This window comes from Eucyclogobius newberryi, unplaced genomic scaffold (genome assembly GCF_026437365.1).
Source record: "Eucyclogobius newberryi isolate DKJ021-1_F unplaced genomic scaffold, fEucNew1.0.hap1 SCAF_13, whole genome shotgun sequence".
In the NCBI taxonomy this organism is placed as follows: Eukaryota; Metazoa; Chordata; class Actinopteri; order Gobiiformes; family Gobiidae; genus Eucyclogobius; species Eucyclogobius newberryi.
The window spans coordinates 31,563,983-31,579,158 of record NW_027315757.1 but is presented as its reverse complement, the minus strand read 5'-3'; the positions used below and the strand labels follow the sequence as shown (position 1 = coordinate 31,579,158).

Here is a 15,176-nt window from a genome sequence, read left to right as displayed (position 1 = left end):
ACATTCCAGGGAAAGGAATTATTTAATCTGCTTCTCTATTATTTAATTGTCACCCATCGAGGCTACTGCTGTTGTGATTTTGGGTGTGATCATCATCCCACTATGGAGGAGGCGATGGGTCGCAGTTCCACGCATGACACAAGAGGGCGCTGCGGTTGCACGTTGGCACCATGGTGGGCATCATGGTTGGCACTGTCGCATATCAGTCTGGTCAACTGCAAAATGTGTAAAAATAAGCCAACGGATTTTAAATTCACACAATGAGAAGAAAGAAAAACACATCTGTTTCCTGGTAGAACTTAAACGTGTATTAAACCGTTCCTGAACAATAAAGATTAGAATTATTGCATGCAGATGGTCTCCACATTTTTTTGCTTTGTTCTGTTTTTGGTAAAGAAAATAGATCTATTGTGTAAGCCTGGATATCTCACAAAGCAAGATATATGACAAAAAGACAAGATTCGGCCATTCCCACTGCATCTTAAATTATTTTGAAACTCACTTCCGGAAGTTGTCTATCGCGGTCTTGACGCCGCCTTTACTCCTCCCCAGCAGCACCAGCAGCAGCATCACACACCGGCGCCTGGAGCTACTGCGAGCGGGAGCACACACACGTTCAGGTCCCACCGGGAGCAGCTCTGACACGGGCTCATGAGAAGGTCGCCGCTCGCCCCCGTGAAGTGGAACTAAGCTGGGGGGTTTTTTAATCATGACTTGTGGCCCCGGTTTTGAATGCCCCTCTGTCCAATAGCTGCAGAGGATGAGAAGAGACAGCTACAGGACACATTGCGCTGCGTGATGCTTGCTGGAGACTTGGCGTCCTGCAGAGACGTGAGGGAGGTGAGGCTGGTCTTTCCCCTCTGAGCTCACCTGCTCCAAACGCAGTCACTATGTTAAAGACACCTGCGTTTGGTGGAGCTGCCAGTGATAACCTGTACCTCCACCTGGACTGCTGAGCTACTGAGGACTCTACTGAGGACTCTACTGAGGACTCTACTGAGGACTCTACTGAGGACTCTACTGTCTCTTCTGGATTTTGAGTATTGAAGGATTTCAGCCTAACTTTGAGAGATGGTCTGACAAACTCACGTCCTTCATCACCACCAGCCTGGGTCAGTGTTGCTGCTGCTGCACTTCTGATGGCCAATAACAACGACTTACAGGTGAGTCGATTCAAACCTGTTTAGTTCAGGTTTCCTCCAGCTGAATCCATTGGGTGTTATGGTGTTCTTACTTATTATTTGTACACACAAACACTGGGTTGAATGTACTTGTACTTTTGAGTTTATTCTAAGCCTCTAAACAGGATCAAGTTTCACTATAGGGCGCCCAGTGTGTTTCAGAGACAGTCACTGACAGGTCTGTCTCTAAATCTTAAGTTACCTCAGTGTAAGTCACTGGACACAGCTTAGTGCGTAGTTAAAAATTAAAAATATTGAGTGCTGTGGCGGCCTCACTCAAAGCCAACTGTCTAAATAAAACTATGCACTCTTCTAAGCGCCAAAATAGACCTGGACAAGTCTAATGTGTAGGAGTGTTGGAGCTGCCTGTGACAGTCACGTCTCATATTTCCAGTCATTCCTCTAGACACATGATCCGCTCCATGCTCAAGCTTTTGTTGTGAGTGAAAACGTCTCCTCTGTGACATTTAGACTTTTCTCTGAACACTGAAGGTGCCAAATGTTTCATGGAAAACACAGGCACACACTTCCAGTGTGTACTATTCTGTCAGGTCCTTGTGTTTTGTAAGAAGAAAAGAAACAAGTTTTGTTTACAAATTGTCCATAATCCTCTGAGAATGTCTACTTCATTTAGTTTTTTAATTTAGTTTTTTACCTGTTAAACAGCTTTATTTATACACTGCAGACCGAGTTAAACAGACCAAAGATATACAAGAGAGAGGCAAAGAGAAACACAGTAAAAACAAGAACTGAACCTTGTCCAAACCAGGTCTAAACCAGGTCCAAACCAGGTCCAAACCAGGTCCAAACCAGGTCCAAACCAGATCCAAACCAGATCCAAACCAGATCCAAACCAGGTCTAAACCAGGTCCAAACCAGATCCAAACCAGATCCAAACCAGATCCAAACCAGGTCCAAACCAGGTCCAAACCAGGTCCAAACCAGGTCCAAACCAGATCCAAACCAGATCCAAACCAGATCCAAACCAGGTCCAAACCAGATCCAAACCAGGTCTAAACCAGGTCCAAACCAGATCCAAACCAGGTCCAAACCAGATCCAAACCAGATCCAAACCAGGTCCAAACCAGGTCTAAACCAGATCCAAACCAGATCCAAACCAGATCCAAACCAGGTCCAAACCAGATCCAAACCAGGTCTAAACCAGGTCCAAACCAGATCCAAACCAGGTCCAAACCAGATCCAAACCAGATCCAAACCAGATCCAAACCAGGTCCAAACCAGGTCCAAACCAGATCCAAACCAGATCCAAACCAGATCCAAACCAGGTCCAAACCAGGTCCAAACCAGGTCTAAACCAGGTCCAAACCAGGTCCAAACCAGGTCTTATAAACCTCTTGTCTTTGAGAATGTCTACATCAAATATAAAAACAGTTTTTTGATTAGTTGCACTTTATTAAAGTACTAAAGTATTAAAAGTACCATTAAAGCTGCTGAACAACAGACTGACTGAGAATGAAGGACCACAAACATATTAATGAAGAGAGACTTTTGAGCAGGTACAGTATACAAAACATTACTGACATTACTCTTTTTATTCTTTTTTGCTGGAATAATCAACTATATTTGATAGATCAGAGATATGATATTGGAAAATCCCATACATCCCTTATTTAGCAGTTTGGTGTTACAAAGTTACACTACTAGAGTCTCTTGAATTTCATTTAGGGGTCATTGTACGTTGTCTCTAAGCTGTGGAAAAAGTGTCTACAATGGTTTGGACTGACGTTGTGACTGTTCTTGGACGAGATTAACCACATCATCAATACAAATGAAGCCAACACAGTGTTTTAGCAGCATTTACTTATCTGCTGCATCACTGACTGTTTAAATAAAAACTATAATCTAAACTTTAAGAATGTAGATAAATATCTTTGTCTACCACTGGGAAAGTATGGTTACAAAGAAAACCTGCTAATACAGTGTCATTCTACATTATTTGAAAACATTAGAGACCTCAATAATGTGCAATTGTTCCTATAACCTATGTTTAATTCATGTTGTCCATGTGTACGTTGCTGCCTCTTTGCTAGCACTCATTATTATTATTACTATTATTATTATTAGACTTTGTAAAGCGGTTTCCTTGCCTAACTTTAACTTTCTGCCCTGTGTCTCTTGTGCTTTCATTCATTCACATTCTTTTTTATCTTTGGCATCTCCTCTTCACTCCGAGCGTAAACCAAGCGGCTGCTGTTGAGCTGATAAGTCTGAGGGAGCCCTTTGTGGCTGTCTGCTCAAAAATGCTTTATTCCACTAGTTTCCTGTAGTTATTATCTATCGGAGGAGCTGCTTCTTTCACCACAGAGGCTCCTGACCAAATGACTTTATATTGATCAGAGAGTGAAAGGCTCTGTCTGTTTCTTTAATGGCGTCTGGAGACTTTTGAGCACACGCTTGGAGATTTTTCACGTTGCTCGTCGGGTCAGATGTGCTGTGTTAATGCAAAAATGTTGGTGGCGTCATAAACACATTTATGGTTTTAAGACTAAATGGATAAGTGAAGGTGCCTTCTCATCTATAAAGTGGTCCTTTGTGTCACAGTATAGACATTAGGACTGCGTTTGCTGCAGATAATTGGGTTTAACCTTGTATTTATGTTTCCGTTTGCTTATTTGCCTGCTTCAATTGTACAATTCAAGATGGTCCATAACCATGAAATGTTTATAATGTAACGTAACATGTGCAAATTCTTCCAATTTATTCCAATTTCTCCCATTTCCTTCAATGACCAACGTCACAACTGTGGAAACCTGAGGGCGTTGCAGTAATAATAGAGCTGCATTCATTGGATTAAACAAGTGACAAGAGTGATTTCTGGTTTGTTTTAAATATTATATCAAGTTTAAAGCGTATAATTTGAATGAAACTGATTTGAATAGGTGTGACTCTGTTTTGCATCGGCTGGAAATGAGTCCTTTTTATGATTCATTCCATCATTAGTGAAGAATAAGTAGAAACATTTGCTGGATATTTGGAAATTGGTCAATAAATTAATGCAACAAGACTATTTTCTAGAGATGCACCGATCAATTGGCCGCCGATTTAAAAAGCCGGTTTTATGCTGAAACGGCCAGAATCGGTGACCGGCCGGTCCATGTCGTAATTGCCGGTTTTCGGCCGATCCAAACTGACCCGCATGCGCGCATGCGCGGTGCGTAGCAGCTCAACGCGCCCAGAACAAAACGGCTAAAAACTACAAGAGTCTTTCAGAGCGCGGCGGCCAAAGTGTCCACTTTACATTCAAGTCTATGTAAACGCGATTCCTGCTTTTTCGCCGCGGCGCGCGGCGCGGAGGGTGCGTTTTGGTGTTTTCCGCTCTAGACAAAAGCTTTGACAGGCAGAAGCTTCAAAGCGTTAAAATTGTTCGTCGCAGAAAAGTTCAGATTTGTTCAACTTTGGTGGAACACCAGAAGGATGAGCCTGGAGGAGGATCAGAGGAGACTGGACTGTGGGGTAAGTTATTACAACTTTGAGACTATTACAATCTACGTGTTGATAGTTGATGCGGTCAAAATAATTTGCGCTGGTTTGTGTTTGACGAGTTAATGTGTTAATTCAGAGTTATCTGCAGAAGAGTAGGGACACATTATATGAAGGGGCCAGAAGAAGCAGCAGCAGGGCTGTCAGAAGAGTTAGTTGTTGTTGTTGTTGTTGTTGTTCTGCTCAACTAGCAGAGAGCTAAGCTACGAGCTAATGCTAACAAGAGATCTCATCCAGCTGAAATGAGACTTTAAAAATACTTTATGCATTTGAGACATACATTACGTCGATACAAAACTTAAATTACTGACTCGAACAGCGAAATGAGTGACTACAATCTAATGTCAGGACTATTTCATTGTCCCACAGCCTCAAAGAAATGTTTACACATATCAGCTGTGCTCTAGAATTTATAGTGCACAGCTCATTGAGCTTCTAGTGAGTCTGTGAAGTTATCAAAGAGCTGATGAAACTGGAAAATGATATTGGCAACATATGTATGCCTCATTAAATATACTGTATTATAATAGTACAAGTTTGAATAATATTGCAGTAAATGTACTGGGCTCAAATATAACTGCTGTACAATGTTCTTTAAGATCTGGATTTGCCTTCAGCTCTCCCTGTTGCTCCTGTCCCTGCTGCTCCTGCCCCTGCTGCCCCTGCTGCCCCTGCTGCCCCTGCTGCTCCTGCTCCTTCAGGGGATGCTGGCCCTTCTGCTGCACCACAGGTGTGTAAAAGCATTTGGTTGGATTACAATTTGTTTTTTAGCCTGTGTCATCTAAATTGCAATGTGTGTTTTTTTTGAAGAACCACGAGGAAGAGGTCCTGGAGCCAGAGTCCTCCAGCTTTGAGAGAGAGGTGCTGGCAGCGCTCTGGGACTGACCCTCCTCATGTTCCACCTGCTTCCTCTCCTGCAGAGGGTTCCAGCTCATTCAAAAGAATGTGTAAATTTACAAATGTATAAATTACTATATGAAAATAGTTCATTTGATTTCAATCTGGAACCACTGGAGCTGCATCTTCTGCAGGAGAAATGGACTCCTTTTTCCTCTGTGTCCCCCACTCTTCTCCAGGCCATATAGTTCTGTATTTATATATTATTTTTATATATAGTTGTTTATTTTTCCACAAAATAAATTATATTTTATATTATAAAACGTGTGTCCTGTATACATGCACCTTTTTCATAAAATACTGGGTAGTTTGTGGGAAAATCATTGGCTAGATAGAAAATCGGTATCGGAAAAATCGGTTTTGGCAGGTCAGACCGCCTTAAAAACCGGAAATCGGTATCGGCCAAGAATTTTGGAATTGGTGCATCTCTACTACCCGTTGTTGGCCCAGAACGTCTCGTAATGTTTTAGCCTTTATTTACAAAGCTGTTATTTCGACAGAGTTTTACGGTGTGACCACTAGTTACGATTATTGTGAGAAAAGACATCACGATTTAACGATTATTTGCGATTATTGAGACTGTGACCAAGCAACAGTGAAATCTTTAATTTTATTTCTTTCCTGTGGTCTGACATACTGTACAAAATTAAACTTTTTGAAAGACAAAATAAGGTTAAATTTGATTAAAAAAAGAGTTCAATCTGTCGTCCAAAAAATAGACCTAAATGTAAAGAACTAAGAAGACTTAATTTTGCTTCTAAAACTGGCACTGATTATTACTTTTTTGGTTCTTACGATTATGTTGTGACCTGAATAATCATGATTATCGATGAACTTAATAATCTTGACATGCCTAGTGACCAGTGGTTTAGTGCTGGTCTAATAGCTGCTTATATGGGCCTCTTCAGCCATCAACCAAACCAGCATAAGATAAGATAAGATAAGATATTCCTTTATTGTCCCACATGGGGAAATTTCATTGGTGCAACGCAGGTAGATACAGAGGTAGATACAGAAGAACAGATCACTTATAGGAAGTCTGAAAAACACTTTCAGTAGAAGATCTCCTATAAATAAATAAAAACTCCCATAGACAAATAAATACATAAATAAATACCATTGCATGTGATCCCGACAGTAATTGCACATGAATATGTGTCACGACAGCACATAGATTGCACATGAATTTCACAGTAATTGCACATACGACAGAATTGCACATCAGTATTAGGTTAGGTCAGTATTGCGACGGGATAACGTGACGATCTCCGGGTAAGACGACTGTTCTCTGCAGTTTCATGAGTTCCTCCTTTGTGGAAACGCGGTACGGCGCCGGCCGGGGGGCGGGGCCGGAGCCGGGGGGCGGGGCCGGAGCCGGGGGGCGGGGCCGGAGCCGGGGGACTCGGAGCCAAGACACATCGCAACGACACGACGAAAACACTCAATCCAGCCGAATAAAGTCAAAACAAGTTAATTTAAAGCGATTCCAGTGCGTGTCCCGATCGTTCATGAAGTTCCTCTTTCATATAAACGTGTATATAAACGTGTACCGACGACACGCCGTACTTTAGCGCGGCCGGAGGGCGCGGGGGGGGGGGGGGGGGCTGGTGGGCTCACGTCACAACAACACAACGGACGCAACGAAAAACGCTCAAATCCAGCCGAAAAAAGTCAAAAACAGTTGAATTAAAAAACTATTCCAGCGCGTGTCCCTATCGTACAGTAAAGTAGAAAAAATATACTTACTATATTTACAAAATATAGGAGATAAAGCACAATAAGTGTGAGAAAGAAGAGAGAGCGTTTACACCGGGCTGCCAGCTGTACCAGCGCCTTATGACGTAAATAACATAACACCAGCTACTGCTTCCATAGACTCAAATCATCCTGTAGTATTGTAAAGGATTATATGAATATAAGTGATAATACCAGCTGAAGTAAAAAAGAAAGAAGTTAAACATGCTCTTGCTGTTTAAGCTGTGTTCAGTGCGTGATAAGATCTAGAGATTAGCATTAGAAGAACGTGCGGGTAAAGCACCAGTCTGACACGGGCATGTGCTGGTGAGAACTGGGAAACAGAATCGCTCCATATACAAATTCAAAGGTTGCAGAGGAAGTGAGACACTTGGTAGGTATTTGTTTAGCTACAGGCACACATGTTCTGCAAATGCAATACAATATTATTTATCTCCATTAAACCATTAAGAACCATTATCTATCTATCTATTATCATTATCTAAATGAATCAGAATGACCCACTGTGGTCTGGGATCTTGGAGCTCTGCAGTGATCGCTCGCTGCTTGGTTCCGGCAGTACATTTTCCATTCATTTTTCTCATAAGATCATGTTTAAAAAAATGTACTAAATGTTTGGAAGCTTGCTCGGGTTAATAAGCTAAGTGGTAAGTAATGAGCACAAGACCTATCATTTTAAAGTTATTTATTTATTCAAGGATAGCCTCTTGAGATGATCCATTTCTTTTTCGAGGGGGTTCTAGAGCACAAAGATGACTGTTACACACACACATCACAACACATGACAATAAACACGTAACACAACTTTTCACAATTGTCCTGCTCATCCCTGTTACCCGAATGTCCAATATACTCACCTTTTGGTAGTTTTAGAATATACAACATTCTGATACATACGTAATCAATGCACACACCGCAAATCAAGTAGGAATACTGAATTTTAAGTTTTCCATGTGTTTATTGGACTGAAAACAACCACGTTATGGACATTAGTTACCACGTAGCTACTGTGTTGACCAAGAAAGTGTGTGCTGTCAAAATGTTGATCTGAAATGTACATTGTCATGGAATAAAGGCTAGAGCTTTATTTGAAATATACTGCCATGTTCTGGTAAACATTGTAATTGTGATTAGATTTACATGTTATGTTTTAAAGCCAAAATACCTACATAACTTATACAATAATCACATGGATTTCAGAACATGTGTGCATGTGTCTCAAGGTTACACGTGTATAGCAAAGGATGTACCCCAATAATTGCAGCCTTTGCGATTTTGTAATTGCTACCAAACAAGTTGCAATTTCCTTTCAATTGCAAATGTGGGATTAATCTCGCTGCCCTGTCACGGGACGCTTTGTGAAGTAAAACCTGTCTGAGGTTACACCTGGGTCATTTGAGACAAGCGATCCACCGCGCTCTGGTCATGTGATATCAGACTACAGGACTGGTGTTTTCAGGAAATATTTTAACATTGTCTCCCGTGTCTAGACGGAGACTATAAAAGTGAAGAAGTGTGAGGAAACACTCTCCTGAGACAGCGCAGACAGTCCACACATATAATGCAAATGTACACTTGTGTTATGTTTGCCTTTTATAATCAAAGGTGTTCAGGTGTCTTGTCATTAGCCTTCCTGCTGTAATTATACAAAACCCAGCTCCCTAAGTGTTCTCTGCTGTTTGCTAGTACCAGACGATCCTAATCAAAGGCATGGGTGAGGGGATAATGGTCGACATCATAAAATGGACCTCTGATCCTCCTTCTGCCATAATCATTTTTAATCTGCTTTTCATGTCCATTACCATCACGGCTGCATGAACATCCCATCAAGTTCCTTTCCCTTGTGTGCTGGGAGGACAACACTGTAGCATCATGCAGCATGTTATTATTACTATATTAATACATATTTTCATAGTTGGCTATTTAAAAAGTTTGATAAACATGAGTTCTGAATCTAATGGCATATTTGTTTTTGAAATCCTTCCAGTACATGCTGGTTATAGGAGAATCATTTAAGTGGTTTCCTGAGAGAGCCTGTGGATGCTAAATAATAAAATAGCCAGAAGAAAGTAACGCTGAAGAGGCTATGTTTAGAGGGACAAGCTGGAGGTGGGGCTGTTTGCTTTTGCATATTATTTGTATAAGGGAGATTAAGGGTAGGAGAGGGTTTTACCCACACATCTCCTACATTTCCTGCTATTCAGAAAAAACTGACACAATCCGCATGAATATGAAAATCCAACTCTGATTTCTTTACGAAACTCTTTTTACTGCTCTGATCTAGTGCAAACACATAATGAGGTGTTATTGCAGAATTTTGGTGGGATATTCCACTTAGTATGACTTCAAAACAACATACCACAGTGCAGTAAAGACAACCCTTTGAAGAATGTAATTTGTACTCATAATTATGGTTTAGGAAATGTGGAGAATAATGCTGTTGTTTTAATGATGCAGCAGAAAGTTGTGAATAATTCTTAATTCAAGTATTTTGCACTATACAATACAGCCTATGGACATATAGTAGAGCCCCTAAAACAACAACATGAGGAGCTCATAAGTATAAGTCAGTGTGTGGCGAGTGGACACTGGTGTGATTAGTGTGATTGTGTTATGAACAAGAGCAGTCGCTTTTCAGTAGTTGCCTTTTATTGACACATCATGGTCTAATCATTATGTGAAGTTTACTGAAGGAAACCTCTCTTTTATGACACTGGAATATGCAGCTGATGTTGCTTGCGTTAGATCATAAATATCCTTGATAGAGCGCTTGGGTCCACTGGACCACAGACTGGCGGTGTGATTGCAGCTGTGATGTGAATACTGCCATTGTGTCCTTGAGCAAGACACTTAATCACCTCGCCTCCAGTGTCTGGGTACACTGAGTGTGTGTGAATGTAAATGTAAGTAAACTATGTAAATGTGACCATTTAATAGTTGATCATTTTGGGAGCATGAATGCAAAATTTCACTATGAAAATCATTTACTTTTAAAATTAATGTAAAATGTTTCTTGAAGAGTGTCACTATATTTATTATTTACTCAGTATTGTTTAATTGTAGAAATGATTATATAAGTACATCTAATAGTTTTGTATTTGTGGTACATGATGTTTTTACACATAAGAGTCCCCTTTGGTTATGATATTTTTCCCTAAATTGTGTCTTTTGCCATGTAGGTGAACACATTTATTTTGTGGCCTGCCCGTATGTCTTTTGAAAATGTTTCTAAAATATAGTTCTACTTTTCAAGCCGGGTTATGACACTCACTTTCCCTTTTTAGTTGAAACCCAGACAGTGCGAGTCTGTTGCTGCAGAGTTCACAGTGGACAAAGGGCACAAACACATTAGCGTTTAGTGGAGTCTCTTGAGAAGTCACACAAAGTGTCTATTCATGCTGCTGCCTGCTCCTCCTCCAGCTGTGGAGAGGACACGACAAGGGAGACGGGGTCGTGAGACAGATGTGTGCTCACTGAGACGGCTGCAGCTCATAAAGCCACATACAACCATGTCACATCGTGTCACTGTGTGAAACGGTGACGGAGGTTTGCCTACACAAGTGCTTTTGAAATATTAGGGATTCCAGGGATTACTTAGTCCAAGGTACATTCTGAAAGCTGCTAACGTTCATGGTGGGGTCAAGAGAACCTCAGCAGAGTATACATTCTCTTAATAGTATTCTCTCAATAGTCTCTTAAAACAACTTTCTACATTGAGGGCACGTTATGAATTTCAACTATAAGCATGTTTATGAATGAATTTTTATTTTTTAAAGCAAATGTAGATCAGACAAAAAGCTTTTCTCCAGTTTTTTGTGAGGCAGGATGAGTGTTTCATTCAGATGATAATTTAATTGATAATCTTATACAGTTACATATTTTTTTGTGTTGTTTTTGAAGCAATATTGTATCGTGATTCACTGTCACAATTAATTGCACAGCCTTAAACGTAGGTCCAAACGTACTGACTTTCCTGTATCATAATCTTGACCTAAACTCTAGCCTGTTGTCCAGACTTCCCTTGGTCTGATGTGCTGCGTTGGCATATCAAGCAGCTATTTCCTCTTGGTACAACTCACACAAACATTCACTGCTTTCATATTTATAACCCAACATCAGGCAGTCTTTTTCCCTTCCATCTTTGTGTATCCTGTTGAATCTACATGCAGAAGAGTCAGAATGAGTTCTGCGTTGTAATATCGGTGTGAAATGGCCCTTAATTAATTAATTTGTCTTGAGAAGGCATTCTCAATCCAAGCTTTTAGTAAATTATGTCACCACCAGCCAAGAGCATTTTCATGATGAAATGTGTGATGTGGTTAGGGTGGGAGGAGAGTGAATCGGGTTAGGCAGCCCATGGTGAGCTGACGGGCCATTAATACTTCATCACACGAGTGCTTTCCTGTCACAAGTTCAAAACCAAAACCTGCTCATACCGAGTGCCCTTAAGGGATTCTGTTGAGCTGGACAGACCACTTTATAAAGCTTTGTCATTATGCTTTATGCTGCTGGACTAAATGTGCTGAGACCAGTGCATACATCCAAATTATTCAAGCTCATTGTAGCTGTTTGCGAAATCTGAGCAGAGTGTTGCAGAAGTGAGATCTGTGCTTATGCTAGAATTAAGAGTAAACAGGGGGGGGGGCAGTTTGTTCCAGAGTCTGGGACTAGTAACATTATTTGACCAGAGACTGCTTATATTGATTTACCTTTTAGAAATTTGAACAGTTTTAATATTTAAAGTTTTAATATTTGAATTTTTTTTCTGGTAAAATAATAATCAATCGATAGAATTCACTATTTGGACAGATTTATAGTTCAAATATACATATTAAAACGGAGGGGGAACAATATTTTGGTAAGAATTTTGGAATATGGTTTTACTGTGATTCTGTTAGTTTCAACATAATTTATCTTTTATATTTTTCTCAGGAATATATCACGCACCAAAATTATTGTTTTGACCGGCCTATATAGAGGTGGGCAGTATATTGAAATGTAATATTGTGTTTTGTATAGTTTTGAAGATGTGCAACATTTGAATATTGAGGATAACGTTTATAGTAAAAACCCATTATCAGTATTGTCACAATACTAAAATGTCAAACTCGATTTCGATACTAAGGAATATGCTTGATTATTTATTTGTTATTATCCTTTGTTAAGGACACAAACAACAAACATAAGGTCCATAGATAAGAAATACACAATATAAAACTTGCATATTGTTGCAAAATTCAAAAACTGATTCTCGACACAGATTTCAATTCTACACAAATTTTAAAAATGCTTTAGTTCAACATTTTCGACAAAATAATAGTTCTATTCAAACTGTTCATGAATAGTCACATTTCTTTCTGTTAATATGATTGTATTAATATCAATACTTCAAAGTGGTATGTAGTTTTGATTCTAGATTTAGTTTGAATTCGTATCTGATTTCCGATACTTTTGACCATTAATTATTTGGATTCCCCCAAAAAGGTTTTTAATTTCTTATCAATATTGCCCATTCCTATAGCCAGCGCCCAAGCCCAGATAAACTGATTGGATAAGGAATTATTGTATGCAACCCCCACATTACTTGAAAGCTAATCTCGCTCTTGAAACTAAGCTGTAAAGAGGATACGTTAACTTTAAGAAACATACAGTAGTTATGACTGGTGCTACTAACATAGGCTAGTTCCTGATGGTGTGGTTAGGACAGTAGTGCTGGTGCTGTTCAGCTTTAGGTGCTTTCCTCCTTTTGCAGATTTGACTGTATTTATAAAGAGGACATACACGATGGTTGCATGGGGTCAAGTGTCTCCACATCCGCTTTCTCCTGCCACACAGAGCGAGGGGAGAACCAGAGCCACTCGGTGAGGACATCAGATAGTCAACTTTATGTCAAGCTGCGTACATATTTGCATGTTAGGTCACTTCCTATTATTGAGTGGCAGCGTAAGTAGAATTAGATGTGACTGGACTGTGATGTTTGTGCAGAAGCCAGATGGCCCACAGTGAGGGTCAGTGGCCTTAGACTCAGAAGGTCCATGGGCCGGTGTTTCAGAGCTGTCACTGAGGAAAGTGTGCTCACTCAGCTGCTTTTCTTTGAATTCTCCTCTCTTCTAAAAATGTCTCCTCATAGACTGCTTACCGCTGAGTAGTCTATTTTCCTGTTGATGCGGGTGTACGTTATCAGAAGTCAGACGTGTATTTGAAAGCGCTGCTGTTGCTCCTATGTTGAGTGGTAAAGCTGGAGATTTGACCAAATAAATCCACATAACATGGCTGTGCCTCTTGTTTCCTCAACATTTTGAGTTATTTGTCCAACAGTGGCCAACGCAGAGTAGGATATATTTACATTTGCAAATGTTTTCTCAATTTACTTGAGCAACTTTTGAAGAAAATGTACCTTTCAGAGTAGTTTTGAAACAACAAAACTCTCACTTGAGGAAACGTTTGCGTTACTCTACCCACTGTGTAATTCTACATGTGTCAAAAGCTTTATGTTGACAATATTCCATTATTTGAGCATTCTTACACCATACTGTCAAATATGATTTGTTTGTGTCATTATTGTGTCTATTCTTTGGAAATACCAGGATCTGTGCATTATTTAATATTCTGTCTGTCTGATTACATTAACTCCATTTTAAATTGATGTCACGTCTAAACTGTTACTCAGATACCTTTTTAAGTAATTATTTGGGTCACCCCTTTTTACATTTACTTGAGTAATGTCTGTCTTAGTAATTATCTTGTAGCTAAAGGTCTTTTGGTTGAATGGTGGAACCTCTTTATGTTGTGATGAATATGTGCTGTAATCCCAGTAATTACAGAGATATGAAGCACAAATGTGGTCAAATGTCTGTATTTTCACAGTAAATATCCAATTCCACCATAGAATTCTGACCTGTCCTCCAGCTCAGTTTTTAAGCTACTCGTGGGTTTCAGCTTCCTGTTACATTTGAGCGCGTCAAAAGACAACGCAATGTCACATGAACACTATTAAGAGATTGCTGTGGTGGGAGAAGTGGCACATACATAACACAGCCATAAATACAGACATATTCAAAGACTGGGCCTAAGCCTGGTCGCAGTAGAGAATGACAACAGCCTGTGTCTGTCCCCAGCAGCAGCAGCAGCCCGGAAGCACAGTGGCTTTCTCACTTACAAAGACACACACTGCTGCTGCGTGTGTGTGTGTGTGTGTTTGTGTGTGTGTGTTTTTGTTTGTGTGTGTGTGTGTGTGTGTGCGCCCGTGTACAAGTGCTTGACGCTGTGTCTATCTGGCACAGAACAGAACAGGAAGCTGTGAGGTGGGGCTCCAGTCCATGGCCAAGTTCTCCTTTTTCCTACAAGCTGCTTCGTTCGCTCGCTCCCAGTGTAGACGCCTGGCCCCTGTCGCGAGGGCCTCCTGGATTTGGAGCGGGAGGGAAAAGCAGGAGCGTGTGCGGCCTTGGCAGTGCTGCTTCGTTGGCAGATATGGCCAGTGAAGATGTGCACGAGGACTTACAAGTGGATCAGGCTGTGGGTGACCTTGTAAACACTGAACATGGTGACACAGAACCCTCGGTAGGCACTTCCGAACTCATAATGTCAATCGTCATTCCTTCCATGATTGTAATGCTGAATTTGCTCAAAAAAATACTTAAGTCACACAAATATGTCATTTAGTTACCATTCAGGCACAATATTGGAATTGGAATTGGAATTGGAAGCAAATTAGGGCTTGATGTTTTGCATACTAATGTCTTGTTTTTCTTAGACCATCTTCCTGGTACACTTCCTGTAAATTGTGTCTTTAACGCAGTCGGTTTGCTCTTCTTCATGTGATTTCACTCCGCTCTGACCATA

General features: G+C 40.5%; 1 protein-coding gene across 3 annotated transcripts in view; it reads left to right on the top strand.

The window, feature by feature from the left end:
* The first annotated feature begins 1,025 nt into the window (after positions 1–1,025).
* Positions 1,026–15,176, top strand: part of pkn1b (protein kinase N1b) — a 29,028-nt gene continuing 14,877 nt past the window's right edge. Inside the window, exon 1 of one of the 3 annotated variants that reach the window (XM_072443525.1) lies at positions 1,026–1,163. In XM_072443525.1, coding sequence (XP_072299626.1) covers positions 1,140–1,163 — 24 coding nt within the window. In that variant the 5' untranslated portion in view covers positions 1,026–1,139. Of the gene's footprint in view, positions 1,164–13,054; positions 13,196–14,606; positions 14,895–15,176 lie in introns of those variants that run through there. The other 2 variants (XM_072443524.1, XM_072443523.1) reach the window with 2 other exon arrangements.